Here is a 24,133-nt window from a genome sequence, read left to right as displayed (position 1 = left end):
GTAAAACTTCCCTTTAAACCCCCCCCCCCCCATTCCTTACGCCTGATTTGTAACCTGCGCCTGATTTTCTAAAGCGTAGACAGGTTTTTTTGAGCGTACAAAAATCTTCACTTACTCCATTCTAAGTTAGTTTGGAGTAAGTTTTCACTGCCGAAACTTTGAAAACAGGCGTAAGTGGCTGGACACGCCCCCTTTTTGAAAAAAATTCTGTTCCAAAGTGAAACTGTTCCAACTGACTAGAACTGGAGCAAACTAAATGCCGGGAATTTTAATTTCTAAGATACTCTGTTCTACACCAGTTGCTCCAAAAAATCAGGAGCAACTGAGGTCGAAACTTGGGCCCTATAGTCCCATCTGTCAAATATTTGCCCACTCGCTAAGCCTATCTATATCCCTTTGTAGATTCTTTGCGTCATCTTCACAACTTGCTTTCCTACCTATCTTTGTATCAAAAGCAAATTTGGCTACGTTACACTCTGTCCCTTCATCCAAGTCATTAATATAACTTGTAAATAATTGAGGCCCCAGTACTGATCCCTGTGGCACTGCACTGGTTACAGTTTGCCAACCTGAAAATGAACTATTTATCCCGACTCTGTTTCTGTTAGTTAGCCAATCCACTATCCACGCTAATATATTACTCCCAACCCCGTGAGCTTTTATCTTGTGTAGTAAGCTTTTGTGTGGCACCTTATCGAATGCTTTCTGGAAATCCAAATATACGATATTAACTGGTTCTCCTTTATCCACTCTGCTCATTACATTCTCAAAGAACTCCAGCAGATTTGTCAAACATGATTTCCCTTTCATAAAACCATGCTGACTTTGCTTGATTGCATTATAGTTTTCCAAATGTCCTGCTACTGCTTCCTTAATGATGGACTCCAGCATTTTCCCCAAGACAGATGTTAGGCTAACTGGTCTATAATTTCCTGCCTTCTGTTTCCCTCCTTTCTTAAATAGAGGTGTTACATTTGCGGTTTTCCAGTCTGCTGGGACCTCTCCAGAATTCAGGGGATTTTGGTAGATTACAACCAATGCATCCACTATCTCTGCAGCCACTTACTTTAAGATCCTAGGATGCATGCCATCAGGTGCCAGGGGGCTTGTCCACCTTTAGTCCCATTAGTTTGCCTAGTACTTTATCTCTAGTGATAGTGATTGTTTTAAGTTTCTCCCACGCCCCCCCACCTCCCGCAATAGCTCCTTGATTATCAATTGTTGAATGTTTTTAGTGTCCTCTACCATGGAGACCGATACAAAATATTTGTTCAAAGTCTCTGCCATTTCCCTGTTTCCCATTATTAATTCTCCAGTCTCACCCTCTAAGGGACCAACGTTTACTTTAGCTACTCATTTCCTTTTTATATACCTGTAGAAGCTCTTACTGTCTGTTTTTATATTTCTTGCTAGTTTACTTTCATATGCTATCTTCTCTGTCTTTATCATTTTTTAGTCATCCTTTCCTGGTCTCTAAAAATGTCCCAATCCTCTGGCCTTCCACTGTCCTTCGCAACATTGTATGCCTTTGTTTTCAATTTGATACCATGTCAGCACTTGATAAGCAATGTTCCCTGTAATTTTTTGGGCCCGTGGCCCCTTTAACTGGCTGTATGGCCTTCTATTTAAAAGCCGGCTGTGCGGGACCCCTGGAGCGTTGCTTAAAGCGAACATTGTTGATAAGTAGTGTTTGGCTAAAAAATGGGCAACTGTTGCACCTAGGAATGGAAGGTATCAGTGGGTTTATCAATACATCTTTCCTGACCCACTAGGCTTAGGCAGGTAGCTGATTCACTCATGTGTCAGCTGTGGCTCAGTTGGTAGCACTCTTGCCTCTGAATCAGAAGGTTGTGGGTTCAAGTCCCAGAGACGAGCACAAAATTTAGGCACGCATTCTGGTGCAGTGCTGAGGGGAGTGCTGTGCTGTCAGATGAGATGTTAAACCGAGGCCCCATTAGGTTGATGTAAAAGATACCATGGCACTAGAATCATAGAAATTTATGGCACAGGAGGCAGTTCTGTGTCTGTGCCAGCATTTTCCCACTTTACAGCTTTGATTCAGGTTACGGCACTTAAAGTGCATAATCCAAGTACTTTTTAAATGCGATGAGGGTTTCTGCCTCTACCACCCTTTCAGGCAGTTTGTTCCAGACCCTCACCGACCTCTGGGTGAAAAAAATTCTCCTCAACTGCTCTAATCTGTTTTGAAGACAAGCAGGGAAGTTCTCCCCGGTGGCTTGGTCAATATTTATCCTTCAACCACTTAAAAAAAAAATATATATATTACAATCCTGTTTGTGGGACCTTGCAGTGCATAAATTGGCTTCCGTGTTTCCTACATTCCTTCAAAAGTACTTAATTGGCTATAAAGTCCTTTGGGACTTCTTGAGGTTGTGGAAAGTTGCGGATTGGAAAGCAGCTAATGTAACGCCTCTGTTTAAAAAAGGGGGCAGGCAAAAGGCAGGTAACTATAGGCCGATTAGTTTAACATCTGTAGTGGGGAAAATGCTTGAAACTATCATTAAGGAAGAAATAGCGGGACATCTAGATAGGAATAGTGCAATCAAGCAGACGCAGCATGGATTCATGAAAGGGAAATCATGTTTAACTAACTTACTGGAATTCTTTGAGGATATAACGAGCATGGTGGATAGAGGTTTACCGATGGATGTGGTGTATTTAGATTTCCAAAAGGCATTCGATAAGGTGCCACACAAAAGGTTACTGCAGAAGATAAAGGTACGCGGAGTCAGAGGAAATGTATTAGCATGGATAGAGAATTGGCTGGCGAACAGAAAGCAGAGAGTCGGGATAAATGGGTCCTTTTCCGGTTGGAAATCAGTGGTTAGTGGTGTGCCACAGGGATCAGTGCTGGGACCACAACTGTTTACAATATACATAGATGACCTAGAAGAGGGGACAGAGTGTAGTGCAACAAAATTTGCAGATGACACTAAGATTAGTGGGAAAGCGGGTTGTGTAGAGGACTCACAGAGACTGCAAGGAGATTTGGATAGGTTAAGTGAATGGGCTAAGGTTGGGCAGATGGAATACAATGTCGGAAAGTGTGAGGTCATCCACCTTGGGGGAAAAAAAACAGTAAAAGGCAATATTATTTGAATGGGGAGAAATTACAACATGCTGTGATGCAGAGGGACCTGGGGGTTCTTGTGCATGAATCCCAAAAGGTTAGTTTGCAAGTGCAGCAGGTAATCAGGAAGGCGAATGGAATGTTGGCCTTCATTGCGAGAGGGATGGAGTACAAAAGCAGGGAGGTCTTGCTGCAACTGTATAAGGTATTGGTAAGGCCGCACCTGGAGTACTGCGTGCAGTTTTGGTCACCTTACTTAAGGAAGGATATACTAGCTTTGGAAGGGGTACAGAGACGATTCACTAGGCTGATTCCAGAAATGAGGGGGTTACCTTATGATGATAGATTGAGTAGACTGGGTCTTTACTCGTTGGAGTTCAGAAGGATGAGGGGTGATCTTATAGAAACATTTAAAATAATGAGAGGGATAGACAAGATAGAGGCAGAGAGGTTGTTTCCATTGGTGGGGGAGACTAGAACTAGGGGGCACAGCCTGAAAATACGGAGGAGCCAATTTAAAACCGAGTTGAGAAAGAATTTCTTCTCCCAGAGGGATGTGAATCTGTGGAATTCTCTGCCCAAGGAAGCAGTTGAGGCTGGCTCATTGAATGTTTTCAAGTCAAAGATAGATATATTTTTACCAATAAGGGAATTAAGGGTTACGGGGAGAGGGCGGGTAAGTGAAGCTGAGTCCACGACCAGATCAGCCATGATCTTATTGAATGGCGGAGCAGGCTCGAAGGGCTAGATGGCCTACTCCTGTTCCTAATTCTTATGTTCTTATGTTCTTATGCTTTATAAATGCAAATCTGTCTTTTTCATGTTTAAAATTGTTCCTAAAGAGCAGCTAAGCTGTCTCTGTTGATTCAGTACCCCCATCGGAAATACTGAGTGCATTACTAACTTTTCATACCCTGCACTTTCATATAACAGTAGATACTAGAATTTCAAAATATTTTTATTTCAGGCTCTCCAATATTTTAACAAAGCTGAGGAAGGTAAGAAATTAATAAATGTATTCCATTCCAATTACATGAAGTTGCATCTTGTCAAACTATTAAATACTGCACATTAGATTAGTGTATTTCATTCAATTAATTTACAAAATTACAAGAAGTTATATGTTGGAATATTAAATACTGTGCATTATTTCAGAGGAATTATACTCATTACTTTTTCAGTATGTACATGCTGGGATTTAAGTTTTAGGCCAAGTAAAAGTAGTATGTTAAGAATGAGTAGAACTAGTCAAGGAAGGCTTTATATCTTCTTGTTCTTTTTCACATATCAATAGATTTTTGCATAGTACTATGTATATAGCATTTGAGTCTCTTGAGGAATTTAGTTGCAGAATATAATTTGATAAACTTAGTATCTTCAATCAACAATGTTTAGTAAAAATGTGAGTACTGGTCTTACAAATCTCAATGAAAACAACCTCATAAAATCATCCCGAGACTAAAGATAGAATCAAATTGGTGCAACTATTACTGTTCCTGCTAGACAAAAAATAAGCTTTTGACTGTTTAGCTAATCATTATTTAGTGATTAGGTTTTATTAGAATGAGAAATAATTCCTTGTATTGTAGCTGAGAATTAAGTCCAAGGGCTTGATTTTCGACAGGTTTGAGACCGATTTTCCGGCTGGACGAAGTGCAAAAATGATTTTTTTTTTTTTGCTGCTAAATGAGTCACACAACATTTTGCACCTGGCAGAAATTTCGACGGTGGTTTTGCGGCGGCACCTGCCTGATGTTTTCACCGTTTGGATGACGTCAATCAACGTGCAATGCCGCGCTATCACCCCGGGTGGAAAATTCGGTGATATCGCCTGTTTTGCCGTTTGCCCAGAAACACAGGTTGCACCCCGCGCTAACGGCGCCATCTTGAAAACGGTACAGAAGTTCAGTGCATTAAAGGATTTGGAGCAGGAAGGCTACGTTTTACACAGTGAAGTTTTATGTGAGTTTATAGTTAGTTTTAAAAGATATTTAAGGACATTTAAAAAAAAAAATGGGGGCTATACTATGACAGCCATTATTCCTGGCTGCTTTTTCTATGCAGCGTAGAGCTGGAAGAAGGCTTATTGATGAGCATTTTGAGCACAATCGAAGAGCTCACAGACATATGGGAAGGAGGTCTTGCCGCCCCCCCCCCCCCCCCCCCACCCCCACGAGTTTACAGGGAACAGTACTCATACAGCTCTCTGAGGTACAGTGCATTAGAAGGCTGCGTTTCTGAAAAGAGATGGTCACAGAGATATGCCAGCTCAAAGGCTACCAGCGGCAACAGGACTGCACTGCCCGTCGAGGAGAAGGTGACTGCGGCACTTGCCTTCTATGCCTCCGGCTCCTTTCAGGCATCAGCAGGGGACATATGCTCCATCTTACAGTACGCTACACGTTGCTGCATTTGCCAGGTGACTAATACACTGTACGCACACAGGATGGACTTTATAAACTTCCCAATGACCAAAGAGGCACAGAATGAGAGGGCTGTAGTTTTTGGACGAATTGCTGGCTTCCCCAAGGCTCAGGGTGCCATTGACTGTACGCACATTGCCCTGCGAGCATCTTTACAGAATGCAGAGGTTTTCTGAAACCAAAAGGGATTCCACTCTATGAATGTACAGATCGTCGGCGACGGTACTCCGCACCATGGCAGTAAATGCCCAATATCTAGGAAACATCCATGATGCTTTCATCTTGCGTGAGAGCAGTGTCTCATGCTTGTTCGAGCGTCAACCACAAGGCCAGAGCTGGATGCTGGGGGACAAAGGTTACAGCCTCGCCACCTGGCTCATGAACCCCCTCCGGAACCTTCAGATAGAAGCCGAACATTGTTGAGCCGAGCATCGCTATAATGCGAGCCATATAGCCACATGCAATATCGTTGAACAAATGCTTCCGATGCCTGGACCACTCTGGAGGCTGCCTGCAATACTCCCCTCAGCAGTTTCTGAGTTCATTGTGGTGTGCTGCATGCTATAAAACTTAGCCATCATGAGGGAACAGCATTTGCTACTGGGGACTGCAGGATCACCTTGGGAGAGAGAGGAGGAGGACAAGGAGCCTGGTGAGGAGCTCATGCCACCACCATCACAGGGGAGGCCTCGTGAAGCTTTCACCACTGCAAAAGCCTTATGTCAGTGTAGTGTATGGAGAAAGGGTCAGACTGAACACTGAGCTCAAAGTAATGTGTGACCGTAGTCTTTTATTGCAGGTCTCCAGAGTGCCTCTCCAACCTGTGAAGCACTCTTATAATCCTTTGGGTGCACATCCCTTGGGACTCTGGGGAATGAGCCCTCTCGTGGCTGTACAGAATATATATAAGTCCAGATACATAACAACATTCCCCCCTGAAGTCAACAGTGTAACTATTTACAATGTGAGTCGATCTGGGGCCCTTCTTGCCCTGATTGATCGTCTTGGTGTGAAGGCTGGTGGTGTTGAGTTATTTGTTGGGCCATCGCTGGGCTGCTGTGGATGATAGGTTCTGCTTCGTGGTCAACCATGGTGTCGGTTGCCACTGGTGTGTGTGTTGGGGGATCAAAAAAGGTAGGGTCCAAGGTGGGTTGCTCAGGGTAGTCCGTGAATCTGAGTTTGATTTGATCCAAGTGTTTCTTGGTGAATGAGTCCATTTGAAAGTTTGACCCGAAACACCCTGCTCCCCTCTTTGGCCACGACAGTGCCGGGAAGCCACTTGGGACCTTGCCCATAATTTAATACAAATACAGGATCATTGACTTCAATCTCGCGTGACACATTTGCGCTATCATGTGTGCACTTTGTTGAAGCTGCCTGCTCTCTACCTGTTCATGTAGATCAGGGTGAATTAACGAGAGCCTTGTCTTAAGTGCTCTTTTCATGAGCAGTTCAGCAGGTGGAATCCCAGTGAGTGAGTGGGGTCTCATGCGGTAGCTAAGCAGGAGTTGGCACTGTCGTGGCCAAAGAGGGGAGCAGGGTGTTTTGGGTCAAACTTTCAAATGGACTCATTCACCAGAAACACTTGGATCAAATCAAACTCAGATTCACGGACTACCCTGAGCAACCCACCTTGGACCCTACCGTTGTCGCTCACCAGGACATTGGGTAAGCCATGTGTGGCAAACATGGCCCGTAGGCTTTCAGTGGTGGCAGTGGACGTGCTAGCCGACATTATCTCACATTCAATCCACTTGGAGTACGTGTCTACAACCACAAGGAAGATTTTACCCAAGAACGGGCCTGCATAGCCGACGTGTACCCTAGACCACGGTTTGGAGGGCCAAAACCATAAACTTAGCGGCGCCTCCCTGGGTACATTGCTTAACTGCGAGCATGTATTACATCTGTGAACGCAGGACTCTTAAGTCCGCATCGATGCCAGGCCACCACACGTGGGATCTGGCTATCACTTTCATCATTACGATGCCTGGGTGAGTACTGTGGAGGTCGATGATGAAAGTGTCTCTGCCCTTCTTGGGGACCACTACTCGATTGCCCCACAGAAGGCACTCTGCCTGTATAGACATTTCATTTTTGCGCCGCTGGAACGGCTTTATCTCTTCCTGCATTTCCACTGGGACACTGGACCAGCTCCCGTGAAACACACAGCTTTTGACTAGAGATAATGAGGGGTCCTGGCTTGTCCAGGTTTTGATTTGCCGGGCAGTGACGAGTGCTCACTCTCAAATGCTTCCATAACCATGGCTAGATCTGCGGGCTGTGCTATTTCCCCCCCCCCCAGTGGGCAGTGGTAGCCTACTGAGGTAATCGGCACAGTTTTCGGTGCCTGGCCTATGGCGGATGGCGTAGTTGTCGGCGGACAACGTGAGCGCCCATCTCTGGATATGGGCCGATGCGTTGGTATTTATCCCTTTGCTCTCGGAAAACAGGGATATAAGTGGCTTATGGTAAGTTTCCAATTCAAATTTGAGCCCAAACAGTTATTGATGCATTTTCTTTACCCCCATAGACACACGCTAACGCTTCTTTTTCAGTCATGCTGTAGGCTCTCTCGGCCTTAGACAGACTCCTGGATGCATAAGCAACCGGTTGCAGTTCCGAAATCATTGGCTTGATGCAATACACACCCGACGCCATATGACGACGCATCACATGCTAGTACCAAACACTAACATGAATCATACAACACAAACAATTTGCTTGAGCATAACAATTTTCTCGCTTTTACAAAGGCATTTTTTTGGCTTTTGCCCCAAACCCATTCGCCCCCTTTTCATAGTAAGACATGTAGAGGTTCTAGCAGGATGCTGAGACCCGGAGGTAGTTACCAAAGTAGTTCAAGAGTCCCAGGAACGACCACAGCTCTGTTACGTTCTGTGGCCTCGGTGTGTTCTCGATTGTCTCCGTCTTCGCATTGGTGGGCCTGATGCCATCCGCCGCAATCCTCCTTCCCAAGAACTCCATTTCACACGCCAGGAAACCGCACTTCGAGCATTTTAACCTGAGCCCCACGCGGTTGAGCCGACTAAGAACCTCCTCCAGGTTCTGGAAATGCTCGACTGTGTTCCAACCTGTGACCAAGATGTCGTCCTGGAAGACCACGGTGCACGGGATCGACTTCAGTAAGCTTTCCATGTTTCTCTGGAATATCGCCACCGCTGATCGGATTCCAAACGGGCATCTGTTATAAACAAAAAGACCTTTGTGCGTGTTGATGCAGGTGAGGGCCTTCGATGATTCCTCCAGTTCCTGCGTCATGTAGGCTGAGGTCAGATCCAGCTTCGTGAACGTCTTTCCTCCCGCCAGCATTGCAAAGAGGTCATCGGCTTTTGGAAGTGGGTATTGGTCCTGCAGGAAGAAACGATTGTAATCGCCACAGATTCTATCAAAGTAACTGACGGTACCGTCTCCCTTGAGGACTGGGACAATAGGATTGGCCCACTCACTGAACTCGATCGGTGAGATGATGCCCTCTCTTTGTAGCCGGTCAAGTTCGATTTCTACCCTTTCTTTCATCATGTACGGTGCTGCTCTCGCCTTGTGATGGATGGGTCGTGCCCCCAGAATTAGGTGGATCTGCACTTTTGCTCCATGGAATGTCCCAATGCCTGGTTCAAACAGCGAAGGAAATTTGTTTAAGACCTGTGCACACGAAGTGTCGTCAGCGGGCGATAGTGCTCGGATGTCGTCCCAGTTCCAGCATATCTTTCCCAGCCAGCTCCTGCCGAGCAGCGTGGGACCATCGCCCGGTACCACCCAGAGTGGTAACTTGTGCACCACTCCATCGTAGGAGACCTTGACGGTAGCACTGTCGATTACAGGAATCAGTTCTTACGTGTAAGTTCTTAGTTTTGTGCGAATTGGAGTTAAGACTGGCCTTGAGGCCTTCTTGCACCACAACCTTTCGAGTCTTTTTGCCCATGATGGATTGGCTCACGCCCGTGTCCAGCTCCATTGACACCGGGAGTCCATTTAGTTCAACCTTCAGCATTATTGGGGGACAATTCATGGTGAATGTGTGCACCCCATGTACCTCTGCCTCCTTTAGCAGAGGTTCTGTTTCGTCGTGATCCTCCGTGGATCTGTCGTCCTCTGCAACGTGGTGGTTTGCAGGTTTAGCAGGCCTAGCAGCTCACCTGCACACTTGTTGGAGGTGTTCCATTGTTCCACAGCCCTTGCAAATGTATCCTTTGAATCGACATGAATGGAAACGATGATCACCCCCGCAGCGCCAACAAGGTGTTAATGGCCTTGCATTCATCACTCTTGATGGTGGACTCTCAGATATATGCGGATGTGTAGCTGCAGGTATGTGTGACCTGCCCTGTATGTTACGATTTGAAAACAACATCACTTTGTTCACAGTACTTGTAGCAGCACTTGTGTGCTGAGAAATTTGCTTAGTATTGTCACTGGTGGCAATGAACGCCAAGGCTATCGCTATGGCCTTACTCAAGGTTTGGGTCTCTACAGTCAAAAGTTTGCGAAGTATGGTTTCGTGGCCAATGCCAAGTACGAAAAAGTCTCTGAGCATGTGCTCCAAATGTCCTTCAAATTTGCAATGTCTTGCAAGGCGTCTTAGCTCGGCAACATAACTCGCAACTTCCTGGCTTTCAGATCTTTTGTAGGTGTAGAACCGGTACCTTGCCATCAGAACGCTTTCCTTCGGGCTCAAGTGCTCTCGGACCAGTGTGCACAAATCGTCGTACAATTTCTCCGTAAGTTTCGCTGGAGTGAGCAGATTCTTCATGCGGCCATATGTTGGTGCCCCACAGACGGTGAGGAGGATCGCCCTTCGTTTGGCAGGGCTCTCTTCCCCATCTAGCTCGTTGGCCACGAAGTATTGGTCGAGTCACTCCACAAAAGTTTCCCAATCATCTCCCTCCGAGAATTTCTCCAGGATGCCCACTGTTCTCTGCATCTTTGGGTTCGCTATCTGTATCTTGTCGGCAGTTGTAGTGTATGGAGAAAGAGTGAGACTGAACACTGTGAGCTCAAAATAATGTGTGACCTTAGTCTTTTATTGCAGGTCTCCAGAGTGCCTCTCCAACCTGTGAAGCACTCTTTAAAAATACCTGTGCTCCCAAGGGATTATGAGATCCCTTGGGACTCCGGGGAATGAGCCCTCTGGTGGTTGTACAGAGTATATACAAGTCCAGATACATAACATCCAGCAGCTCATAATTCAATGCATTGCTTGAAGAGTGAACGGCACGTTTGACTGTTACCTGGCCATTCTATCCCACCATGTTGTCTATTCCCACTTTTATTCTGCAAACGGGACACTACACAGGAATGGTTAAGGTGAACAAAAGAATTTATTAAACATTGTAAACTTTTTGAACTTTCTAAACTTAATTGCGAAACTTTAATAAAATGTATTAAGTTATAAAAGTTCACAATAATGTTTAACAGAATTGGGAAACTTTTATAAAATAGCAACAATGAAAAAATAACACTTGCTCCGAGCGTCTTTTACCTCCGGCTCCTCCCCCCTCCCCCGCGTCATGACTCTACCCAAGTTGGCACCAAGAGTTCGTGCAGCAAGGCAGCCAGAGTCCTGCTATATTGAGGGAGAGAAAGACAATGGAGACACCATGTGTGGATCCACTGGAGAAGCTTGGGGTATGGAAGGCCTGGCTTCTGAGTGGCAAGCCTCTTGCTCGGCCTTGCCACTCACCGGTGATGTGGGTCTGGGTGTGTCACTGGGGACTGCAGTGTCAAAGATGGAGGTCATCAATTGCGCGTGGGCATTGACAGCCTCGCAGGTTTCGTGACCCGTATGGACAAACTGTGACCCGACCTTCGTCACGATCGCAGATAGTGCCGCGATGCTTACGGGAATCTTACCCAATACCTCCAGGAGCTGTTGGGTGAGCTGGGCGCTCTCTCTGGACAGTCCCACCATGTTCAGGTGTGCATCTGACTGTCTGTCAGCAGACTGGCTTTGCCGACTCACTCTCCGGTGAGACTGCATATGGGATTCAACCCCGGTAGTTCATTGCTGCACACTACTTGTACTCAGGGCCTCGGATGGCTCAAAGCCTGAGAATGTTTCTTCATCGGATGAGTTGCTATGCGGAGAAAAAAGAGGTATCGAGTGCATCGGCCCCCCCCCCTCCCCGGAATAAGTTGTTCTGCTCCTCTCATTGAAGTTCTCTGTCCCCGTCCCCCTCCTCCTGACTGCCTGAAGTGGGGGCTTCCATTGCAGATCTGGAAATAGAAAACATAGAAACATAGAAACATAGAAAATAGGTGCAGGAGTAGGCCATTCGGCCCTTCTAGCCTGCACCGCCATTCAATGAGTTCATGGCTGAACATTCAACTTCAGTACCCCATTCCTGCTTTCTCGCCATACCCCTTGATCCCCCTAGCAGTAAGGACCTCATCTAACTCCTTTTTGAATATATTTAGTGAATTGGCCTCAACAACTTTCTGTGGTAGAGAATTCCACAGGTTCACCACTCTCTGGGTGAAGAAGTTCCTCCGCATCTCGGTCCTAAATGGCTTACCCCTTATCCTTAGACTGTGACCCCTGGTTCTGGACTTCCCCAACATTGGGAACATTCTTCCTGCATCTAACCTGTCTAACCCCGTCAGAATTTTATATGTTTCTATGAGGTCCCCTCTTATTCTTCTGAACTCCAGTGAATACAAGCCCAGTTGATCCAGTCTTTCTTGATAGGTCAGTCCCGCCATCCCGGGAATCAGTCTGGTGAACCTTCGCTGCACTCCCTCAATAGCAAGAATGTCCTTCCTCAGGTTAGGAGACCAAAACTGTACACAATACTCCAGGTGTGGCCTCACCAATGCCCTGTACAACTGTAGCAACACCTCCCTGCCCCTGTACTCAAATCCCCTTGCTATGAAGGCCAACATGCCATTTGCTTTCTTAACTGCCTGCTGCACCTGCATGCCAACCTTCAATGACTGATGTACCATGACACCCAGGTCTCTTTGCACCTCCCCTTTTCCTAATCTGTCACCATTCAGATAATAGTCTGTCTCTCTGTTTTTACCACCAAAGTGGATAACCTCACATTTATCCACATTATACTTCATCTGCCATGCATTTGCCCACTCACCTAACCTATCCAAGTCGCTCTGCAGCCTCACAGCATCCTCCTCGCAGCTCACACTGCCACCCAACTTAGTGTCATCCGCAAATTTGGAGATACTACATTTAATCCCCTCATCTAAATCATTAATGTACAGTGTAAACAGCTGGGGCCCCAGCACAGAACCTTGCGGTACCCCACTAGTCACTGCCTGCCATTCTGAAAAGTACCCATTTACTCCTACTCTTTGCTTCCTGTCTGACAACCAGTTCTCAATCCATGTCAGTACACTACCCCCAATCCCATGTGCTCTAACTTTGCACATCAATCTCTTGTGTGGGACCTTGTCGAACGCCTTCTGAAAGTCCAAATATACCACATCAACTGGTTCTCCCTTATCCACTCTACTGGAAACATCCTCAAAAAATTCCAGAAGATTTGTCAAGCATGATTTCCCTTTCACAAATCCATGCTGACTTGGACCTATCATGTCACCTCTTTCCAAATGCACTGCTATGACATCCTTAATAATTGATTCCATCATTTTACCCACTACCGATGTCAGGCTGACCGGTCTATAATTCCCTGTTTTCTCTCTCCCTCCTTTTTTAAAAAGTGGGGTTACATTGGCTACCCTCCACTCCATAGGAACTGATCCAGAGTCAATGGAATGTTGGAAAATGACTGTCAACGCATCCACTATTTCCAAGGCCACCTCCTTAAGTACTCTGGGATGCAGTCCATCAGGCCCTGGGGATTTATCGGCCTTCAATCCCATCAATTTCCCCAACACAATTTCCCGGCTAATAAGGATTTCCCTCAGTTCCTCCTCCTTACTAGACCCCCCGACCCCTTTTATAACCGGAAGGTTGTTCGTGTCCTCCTTCGTGAATACCGAACCAAAGTACTTGTTCAATTGGTCCGCCATTTCTTTGTTCCCCGTTATGACTTCCCCTGATTCTGACTGCAGGGGACCTACATTTGTCTTTACTAACCTTTTTCTCTTTACATATCTATAGAAACTTTTGCAATCCGTCTTAATGTTCCCTGCAAGCTTCTTCTCATACTCCATTTTCCCTGCCCTAATCAAACCCTTTGTCCTCCTCTGCTGAGTTCTAAATTTCTCCCAGTCCCCAGGTTCGCTGCTATTTCTGGCCAATTTGTATGCCACTTCCTTGGCTTTAATACTATCCCTGATTTCCCTTGATAGCCACGGTTGAGCCACCTTCCCTTTTTTATTTCTATGCCAGACAGGAATGTACAATTGTTGTAGTTCATCCATGCGGTCTCTAAATGTCTGCCATTGCCCATCCACAGTCAACCCCTTAAGTATCATTCGCCAATCCATCTCAGCCAATTCACGCCTCATACCTTCAAAGTTAGCCTTCTTTAAGTTCTGGACCATGGTCTCTGAATTAACTGTTTCATTCTCCATCCTAATGCAGAATTCCACCATATTATGGTCACTCTTCCCCAAGGGGCCTCGCACAACGAGATTGCTAATTAATCCTTTCTCATTACATAACACCCAGTCTAAGATGGCCTCCCCCCTAGTTGGTTCCTCGACATATTGGTCTAAAAAACCATCCCTTATGCACTCCAGAAAATCCTCCTCCACCGTATTGCTTCCAGTTTGGTTAGCCCAATCTATGTGCATATTAAAGTCACCCATTATAACTGCTGCACCTTTATTGCACGCACCCCTAATTTCCTGTTTGATGCCCTCCCCAACATCACTACTACTGTTTGGAGGTCTATACACAACTCCCACTAACGTTTTTTGCCCTTTGGTGTTCTGCAGCTCTACCCATATAGATTCCACATCATCCAAGCTAATGTCCTTCCTAACTATTGCCTTAATCTCCTCCTTAACCAGCAATGCTACCCCACCTCCTTTTCCTTTTATTCTATCCTTCCTGAATGTTGAATACCCCTGGATGTTGAGTTCCCAGCCCTGCTCATCCTGGAGCCACGTCTCCGTAATCCCAATCACATCATATTTGTTAACATCTATTTGCACAGTTAATTCATCCACCTAATTGCGGATACTCCTTGCATTAAGACACAAAGCCTTTAGGCTTGTTTTTTTAACACCCTCTGTCCTTTTAGAATTTTGCTGTACAATGGCCCTTTTTGTTCTTTGCCTTGGGTTTCTCTGCCCTCCACTTTTCCTCATCTCCTTTCTGTCTTTTGTTTTTGCCTCCTTTTTGTTTCCCTCTATCTCCCTGCATTGGTTCCCATCCCCCTGCCATATTAGTTTAACTCCTCCCCAACAGCACTAGCAAACACTCCCCCGAGGACATTGGTTCCGATTCTGCCCAGGTGCAGACCGTCCGGATTGTACTGGTCCCACCTCCCCCAGAACCGGTTCCAATGCCCCAGGAATTTGAATCCCTCCCTGCTGCACCATTGCTCAAGCCACGTATTCATCTGAGCTATCCTGCGATTCCTACTCTGACTAGCACGTGGCACTGGTAGCAATCCCGAGATTACTACTTTTGAGGTCCTACTTTTTAATTTAGCTCCTAGCTCCTTAAATTCATTTCGTAGGAACTCATCCCTTTTTTTACCTTGGTACCAACGTGCACCACGACAACTGGCTGTTCTCCCTCCCTTTTTAGAATGTCCTCCACCCGCTCCGAGACATCCTTGACCCTTGCACCAGGGAGGCAACATACCATCCTGGAGTCTCGGTTGCGGCCGCAGAAACGCCTATCTATTCCCCTTACAATTGAATCCCCTATCACTATCGCTCGCCCACTCTTTTTCCTGCCCTCCTGTGCAACAGAGCCAGCCACGGTGCCATGAACTTGGCTGCTGCTGCCCACTCCTCAACAGCACTCAAAGCAGTGTATCTGTTTTGCAGTGGGATGACCACAGGGGACCCCTGCACTACCTTCCTTGCACTGCTCTTCCTGCTGGTCTTCCATTCCCTATCTGGCTGTGGACCCTTCTCCTGCGGTAAGACCAACTCGCTACACGTGATACTCACGTCATTCTCAGCATCGTGGATGCTCCAGAGTGAATCCACCTTCAGCTCCAACTCCGCAACGCGGACCGTCAGTAGCCGGAGGTGGACACACTTCCCGCACATGTAGTCGTCAGGGACACTGGTGTTGTCCCCGTGTTCCCACATGGTACAGGAGGAGCATATCACGTGACCGAGCTGTCCTGCCATGACTTAACCCTTAGATACACTTAAATTGCCGACAACAATGTTAAAAGTTACTGACTAAGAAAGAAAAAGAAAAACTACTCACCAATCACTTACCACGTTGGCTGTGACGTCACCTTTTGATTTCTTTCTACTTCTTTTTTGCCTTCTCTCCCAGCTGGAGCTGCACAAGTACGCCTCTCTCAACTTCCGCCTCTCTCGACTCCCCGGACTGCTGAGCCTTTTATAGGCCGCTGCCTCTCTCGACTCCCGCCTCTCTCGACTCCCCGGACTGCTGAGCCTTTTATAGGCCGCTGCCTCTCTCGACTCCCGCCTCTCTCGACGCTCCCCGGACTGCTGAGCCTTTTATAGGCCGCTGCCTCTCTCGACTCCCGCCTCTCTCGACGCTCCCCGGACTGCTGAGCCTTTTATAGGCCGCTGCCTCTCTCGACTCCCGCCTCTCTCGACTCCCCGGACTGCTGAGCCTTTTATAGGCTGCTGCCTCTCTCGACTCCCGCGTCTCTCGACTCCCCGGACTGCTGAGCCTTTTATAGGCCGCTGCCTCTCTGGACTCCCGCCTCAGATGAGTGGTTAGCAGCAGGGGAGGGGGCAGGGTGACATAAATAAGGTCACATAGCACAGGCTCATTTGAAGGACTGCCGCTACTCCATTATATGTAATCCAGACACACTGCATCACATTGCCCCAACCCTAGTCCACAGAACACTACATCACATTGCCCCAACCCTAGTCCACGGAACACTACATCACATTGCCCCAACTCAGCCCGGAGATTTTGCAGGACTTACCCTCACTTTTGAATGGGGGCTCAGCACCCCCACGGGCAGTTGCCCTCTCTGAGGCACTGATCAGACCAGCCACACTCTCCTCGATGTCTGTCAAAGGCATGGTTCTGGGTGGACCGCCGCCTGTCTGCCGCTGCTCCCGGTGGTTGTGGGACATCTTTCCCTACAAAGATGACAATGGGAATGGTTACCAGAGGGCCCATCTGCTCTTGTGGCACACACAGATAGCCACCAAAGCACTTGTACCATACTGTGTGCATTTAATACAGTCCTCTGTTAATGGCCCTGGAAGTTGCACGTGGTTCATGAAGACATTAAAGTGCAGAAATATCTTTTCAGATCTCAGAAAGCAATCTTAATAATGTATAAAGATTATTCATGGCAAATAAGATGCAACACTATACCAACATGTATCAGATTTATAATTTAAGTAATGAAGGAGTGCATCAATAAAAATATTACTTCCTCTAAGGACCCTGGCGTCGATACAAGACACCTCCTCAGTGATGCTGGTCCAAATGCGACGAAAAACCACTGGGCGGTGTTTACTTGCACCCCTCCTGTTTAATTCTGCCCATCTCCTCTCCACAGCAATGACAAGGGCCTCGTTGGCCTCATTGCTAAACTTTCTGGCTCGCTGCCTGCTCCCATCTCCTTCCATCATGAATGCAATCTAAAAATGGCTGATTCAGCCCTGGGTGCATTGCGCATGTGCGGACGCTCCCTGACAGTTGACCAGAACCGGGGGAAGAAGAAAAAAATGGCAAAAAATTAAAAAATTCATACATGTGCCGAAGATCCAATTTTTTTTTTTCGGTCGCAAATTTCGACTCCACGCACAAGTTCAGTTGCGCAATGCCAGATTTATCGCTATTGCTGAACTTTGAGAGCTCTGGCAGTAACAGTACCCCAACATTTAAAAAAAAAAAGAAAAAATGTTGCTGTGATTATCACCCAAAAACAGGCAAAATCGCTAAAACCTGAAATTCTAGCCCTAAGTGTGCTCCATTTCTGCATCACGTTTTGTAGTTCCAGGTGACTGTTTACCGACAGTGAAACAAGATTCCAAACCAATTTTCCAGTAAATGCACAATTTATTCAACACAATGTTATATGCAGTAATATTTGGTAAGGATCATTATGCAAATTGTCTGTCTGTCTTACATAGTTGGAAGGGATGAGTACTTTTTAAATATGACTCAAATGACTAGCATTGACAGAGTCTTTCACATTATCTTGTCTAAAGCCTTCTGGCCATTTGTGAGTGACCCTTGACAGTGAATGTTGGCAGGCAGTTTAGGAGCAGCTGATCTTGTCCACAAGTGGAATTTCCAGCAGGTGGTCACTGGGTGGAGATCAGGAGCAAGAACCCCGATTGTTTTAAAAATGTTTTATTTCATCCCCCTGCTCTCCCACCCCCCGGCCACCCCCCCCCCCCCCCCAAAACCAAGAGACTCGGGAATAAATTGCTCCTACCTCCCTCATTAAGATTATTTAACTAAACGTAGACCAGAAATTGAACTTGGAACATTCTTGATTTCTATGACTTTCTCGTAATCCTTCTTTGATGTGTAGCACATGCAAGTTTAGTGTGTCTTTTATTTTGCAGCTGATCCAAATTTCTACAGTAAAAACTTATTAATGATGGGTAAATCTTTCATGAAATTAAAAAATGAGAAGATGGCCTTTTTGTGGCTGACAAAAGCAAGAGACTACCCAGCACGTAATGAAGAAGACAAGCAGGTACAATTGTCCTGTTTCATTCAAGCAACTTCATGTTTGCTGTCGTATAAATTTTATTTAATTTCCTCATTGTTTAAAAACATTGCTGTGCTTTACATTTGTTGACTAATCTTGATTATTTTTTTGTTTTTGTTAGTGACAATAGGCACTATTAATTCAGCTTGGTCCCAACCTAGCTGAAGTGAATGTCTACAGTAAGCACCTGCCTATCGCTATCTTATGGTAGTTTTAAGAAAGTGGTTCAAGGCTACAAGTGGACAGAGGCTGTAGCATTATCCTGCTGGATTTGGTAGAATTGCAGTGTTGGTACAAATCAATTAAAGGATACCATTCATTTAAGTATTGTATAGACGCAGATTTCTGTGTAAACGTGAGTAGCTGATCCTCTGAATTTCAGAATCCAGCACCATAGTTGCTAAATAAGGAAGTAGATGCAATAATGTTCAATGAAAAAATTGAAGCAAGCCCCATGTTTTCTTTCTCCATTCCGCATAGCCCAGAAATTTGCGATGTTGGCAATCTTGAAGTTGTAGCTTGCCTGTCGAAGGGGAATACTCGTGCCAGCAGAGGGAGGGCTAAACCTTCCCACTAATTGTACTAGGTTCCAGGACCTGGAAAATGGTGCCGGGAGTTAAGCCGAGCAATCAACAATATGGTGGGGAAAGTTGGTAAGAAATGTGCAAAAATGGTAGGATTTATATCCAAATAATCTACTGCATGGATAAAAATGATAATTAAATATCCGTGCATCCACCAAAACAAGCAGAACATTTCAATGTACTTTTAGAACAGAATGGCTGCTTTAAGCTGGCCCAGCCACAGGCTTTCCTAATGTGCCCATTTTATATGGGTGCAGAGGGCACCAGCAGAAGAGCTCATCCAAACAATGTAAATTTTACCATGTAACCTCATTAACATAACCCTTCATAAGGAGGCTCATGCCGGCCTCTCTGTCACTTTTTTTTAATGCCATAAATTGGGGCACAAAGCAACCGCCGCACATTTGTGTGACTGAAATCCCGACCTGTGCATGCCCATGGTGAAGCCCCATGCTGCCAATGGAGCGTTTGCAAGTTCAGGGCTTGTAAGTTATTTTTTCTGTTGCCATTGCTCAACCATAGAAGTGAAGTTAGTATTTTCAAAAGGAAATACTTGTTTTGTTACAAAATGAATGTACTTTTGGAACGTTTGTTTCTGAAGGTTTATGATGTTGCTTGCTTTCAAACATTGCACATGATGGGATGTGCAGTGTATTCCACAAGCTCACTAAATTGAAATTGATCACTTTTTAGATAGAACAAAAAACAAAGGCAGATGTTGGAACAGGCTAATATTGACTCTGTCATAAGTAAAATGATAATCTTAAACAACAACTTGTATTTATATAGTGCCTTTAACGTAGTGAAACATCCCAAGGTGCTTCACAGGAGTATGAGATTTTAAAAAATGACACCGAGCCACATAAGTAGAAATTAGCGCAGATGACCAAAAGCTTGGTCAAAGAGGTATGTTTTAAGGAGCATCATGAAGAAGGAAAGAGAGGTGAAGAGGTTTAGGCAGGGAGTTCCAGAGCTTGGGGCCCTAGGCAAAAGAAGGCACTGGTTGAGCGATTTATAATCAGGGATGGTCAAGAAGGCAGAATTAGAGGAGCACTGACATTTTGAGTGTTGTGGAGATTAGAGATATGGAGGGATTTGAAAATAAGGATGAGAATTTTGAAATCGAGGCATTGCTTAACCGGAAGCCAATGTTGATCAGCGAGCACAGGGGTGATGGGTGAGCGAGATTTGGTGCGAGTTAGGACACTGGCAGCCGAGTTTTGGATTACCTCTAGTTTACATAAAAACAAAAGCTCGAGAGTAGGACAAAGAGTGGATTTAAGATTCAGATACTGATGAAAGTATGTGGATTTGGTAAACTTCAGACTTAAAGCATTACCTGTTTTACTCGTGAGGAAACTAACTAGCCAGGAGGTAGTTATAGATGTAGCCTCTAACATTGTTGATTCTCTGAAGGGTCAGATAGTATAGTATACCAAGCATACTGCGGATGTGCCACAATCTGCTCTCCCAGTATTCTGTTGTAATTAAGAAAGTGGCCCTAGAAATAGTGGCAGCATTGGTGGTCATTTTCCATCATTCTATAGACTCTGGATCAGTTCCTATGGACTGGAGGGTAGCTAATGTAACTCCACTTTTTTAAAAAAGGAAGGAGAGAGAAAACAGGGAATTATAGACACGTTAGCCTGACATCGGTAGTGGGGAAAATGTTGGAATCAATTATTTGGAAAGCAGTGAAAGGATCAGTCCAAGTCATTTATGAAAGGGAAATCATGCTTGACAAATCTTCTAGAAATTTTTTGAGGATGTAACCAGTAGAGTGGACAAGGGAGAATCAGTGGATGTGTATTTGGATTTTCAAAAGGCTTTTGACAAGGTCCCACACACGAGATTGGTGTGCAAAATTAAAGCACATGGGGGTAATATATTGACGTGGATAGAAAAGTGGTTGGCAGACAGGAAGCAAAGTGTAGGAATAAGCGGGTCCTTTTCAGAATGGCAGGCAGTGACTAGTGGGATACCGCAAGGTTCAGAGCTGGGACCCCAGCTATTTACAATACACATTAATGATTTAGACGAAGGAATTGAGTGTAATATCTCCAAGTTTGCAGATGACACTAAACTGGGTGGCAGTGTGAGCTGTGAGGGGGACGCTAAGAGGCTGCAGGGTGACTTGGACAGGTTAGGTGAGTGGGCAAATGCAAGGCAGATGCAGTATAATGTAGATAAATGTGAGGTTATTCACTTTGGTGGCAAAAACAGGAAGGCAGAATATTATCTGAATGGTGACAGATTAGGAAAAGGGGAGGTGCAACGAGACTTGGGTGTCATGGTACATCAGTCATTGAAAGTTGGCATGCAGATACAGCAGGTGGTGAAGAAGGCAAATGGCATGTTGGCCTTCATAGCGAGAGGATTTGAGTATAGGAGCAGGGAGGTCTTACTGCAGTTGTACAGGGCCTTGGTGAGGCCACACCTTAAATATTGTGTACAGTTTTGGTCTCCTAATCCTGAGAAAGGACATTCTTGCTATTGAGGGAGTGCAGCGAAGATTGGCAGGACTGACATGTGAAGAAAGACTGGATCGACTAGGCTTATATTCACTGGAATTTAGAAGAATGAGAGGGGATCTGATAGAAACATATAAAATTCTGATGGGATTGAACAGGTTAGATGCGGAAGAATGTTCTCAATGTTGGGGAAGTCCAGAACCAGGGGTCACAGTCTAAGGATAAGGGGTAAGCCATTTAGGACCGAGATGAGGAGAAACTTCTTCACTCAGAGAATTGTGAACCTGTGGAATTCTCTACCACAGAAAGTTGTTGAGGCCAGTTCGTTAGATATACTCAGGAGGGAGTTAAATGTGGTTCTTACGGCTAAAGGGATCAAGGGGTATGGAGAGAAAGCAGGAATGGGGTACTGAAGTTGCATGATCAGCCATGATCATATTGAATGGTGGTGCAGGTTCGAAGGGCTGAATGGTCTACTCCTGCAACTATTTTCTATGTTTCTATGATAGTACTGAGTGCACCACATGAATGATAATATGGTGTCTAGACTTGCACAAGAAGGTACTTGGATAATGTACCCAAGTTCAGTAGTTGCCCATGTAAATGTAACTAGCATGAGTTTCTGTCTCCTGTGAAGGGAGAAGAAAAACAATTGCCATTCTTGGCGGCAGCAGCATCTCTGCCATAGGATAAAGAATCATGGGTATAAGGAACAACAACTTGTATTTATATAACTGTGATAGATTTACAGACACGGCACACACAGATCTTTCTAAAATGGATGCAGCTTCAGAAGTCTCGGGAACTTCCTGGTTCCTGTAAGCTGACTGTTTATTCCCTTTAGTTGCAGTAACACAATACGTCCACATCCACAGTGTGGAGCTACACACATTACAAGCTTACAGACATTACACTTCTCCCTCCTTAATGAAGAAGTTATTATAACAAACATCATGCATAACTTGCATGTTTATACATACCAAAGGATATGGACTTATTTTGCCATATTTACAAATTTAACTTAACCACTTGTTTTCTGCTTCGAAGAGGATACTTTCGCTCTCAAACAGAACCTTCCAAACAGGGTGTCGAATTCAAACTCCTTCGCGGCTCATCCTGAGGAACATTTTCCTCCAAGGGATTTCCTTGATTTTCATTTGAACTCACTATAACTTCAGACTGTTTGTTTTCCTGACTCGGACTCAAACTTACATTCTGATTTTCTCTTGGATTTGTTTCCATACATTGGATGTAGGATTTGCTACTGTTGTATCAAAACTATCTGATGAGTCAGAAATAAGTGAATCATTCCCACCTTCAACTCCTTCCATGTCTGTAGGTAAAATATGATCAATGTGAACCAACCTAACCTGTCCATTATCAAACACCTTGACCAAATATGTGCGAGAACCACACATCTTCACTACTGTTCCTAGTAACCACTTTAACCATTTATGGTGATAGTTCTTCACTCTCACCTTCTGATTTAATTTCACACTTCTCTCTTTTACTCTACCTCTATCATGATTCTCTTTCTGTCTTAATTGTGTCTCTTCTACAGACTTTGCCAAATTTGGTTTTAACAATGAGAATCTGGTTCGTGGCTGAGAAACAACTCTGCTGGTGTTCCACCAATAATTGTGCGAGCAGTATTAGAAAATTAGCCAATTTTTGATCCAATGACAACTGTCATTTCTTTGGATTTGGATCTAATATTTGTTTGATGAGGGCACATTTTACAATTGTTACAGTGCGCTCTGCTGCACCATTCGAAGCAGGGTGGTAAGGTGGAACCTTGGTATGTTTCACATCATTTTTGCTCGTGAACTGTGCAAATTCTTCTGAATGGAATTGTGGTCCGTAATCTGAAACAATTTCTTCTGGGAATTCAAATTAAGAAAATAAACTTCATTAGACATTTTATGTTTTTACTTGTTGTTTTCCACATTGGAAACATCTCGACCCACTTCGAATGGCTATCAATCACAATGAACAATTGTTGTCCTTCTAGCTCAGCAAAATCAATATGTAGCCTTTGCCACACCCTGGGAGGCCATTTCCATGGCTGTAATGGTACTGATGGTGATTGCTTGCTTACTGACTGACAATGTACTCTATATATCTTTATCAAGACCTGGCCACCTTAAGTAACTACATGCAAAACTTTTGGTCAAGCACTTTCCTAGGTGCTGGTCATAGAGGTCTTCTAATAATTTGGACCTGAACTTATTTGCTATAACCACTCTTGCACCCCACAGGATACAATCTTTATTCATTCCTACGCGTGAAGAATGGATGAATATCTTTGTCTGTTACATGGTTTGGCCATCCATTTGCAATATAATCACACACCTTTGACATCACTGGGTCACGTTTGGTTGCTCTACCAATCTCTTCAGCTGTGACTGGCAGTTCATCAATGTATGTAAAATAGAACACTTCTTCCCTATTGGGTGTAACGTGATGGGGAAGGCAATCTAGACATTGCATCAGCATTACTGTGATCAACTGATCGCCTGTATTCAATATCATATGTATATGCTGACAAAATCAAAGCCCATCTCTGCATTCGGGCTGCAGCTAATGTTGGAACTGGGGACTTTGGATGGAGGATTGCTGTTAGGGTCTGTAGTGATGGTAAACTTACAACCATACAAGTATTTGTGAAACTTCTTGACCCCAAAAATTAATGCCAGAGCTTCCCTTTCGATTTGCGCATAATTACTCTCCTGGCACTGAGAGTGCGTGAAGCAAAAGCAATTGG

General features: G+C 45.0%; 1 protein-coding gene across 3 annotated transcripts in view; it reads left to right on the top strand.

Annotated features, from left to right (window-relative positions):
• rmdn1 (regulator of microtubule dynamics 1) overlaps positions 1–24,133 on the top strand; it is a 98,938-nt gene that overhangs the window by 68,171 nt on the left and 6,634 nt on the right. For all 3 annotated transcript variants that reach the window (XM_070893649.1, XM_070893632.1, XM_070893641.1), the window contains 2 exons: positions 4,059–4,089; positions 18,166–18,299. In XM_070893649.1, coding sequence (XP_070749750.1) covers positions 4,059–4,089; positions 18,166–18,299 — 165 coding nt within the window. The remainder of the gene's footprint in view (positions 1–4,058; positions 4,090–18,165; positions 18,300–24,133) is intronic.

The sequence above is a fragment of the Pristiophorus japonicus genome, chromosome 1 (genome assembly GCF_044704955.1).
Source record: "Pristiophorus japonicus isolate sPriJap1 chromosome 1, sPriJap1.hap1, whole genome shotgun sequence".
Taxonomy (NCBI): Eukaryota; Metazoa; Chordata; class Chondrichthyes; family Pristiophoridae; genus Pristiophorus; species Pristiophorus japonicus.
Note: the sequence above shows the minus strand (reverse complement) of the source record. Positions and strands in the feature narration are given on the sequence as shown.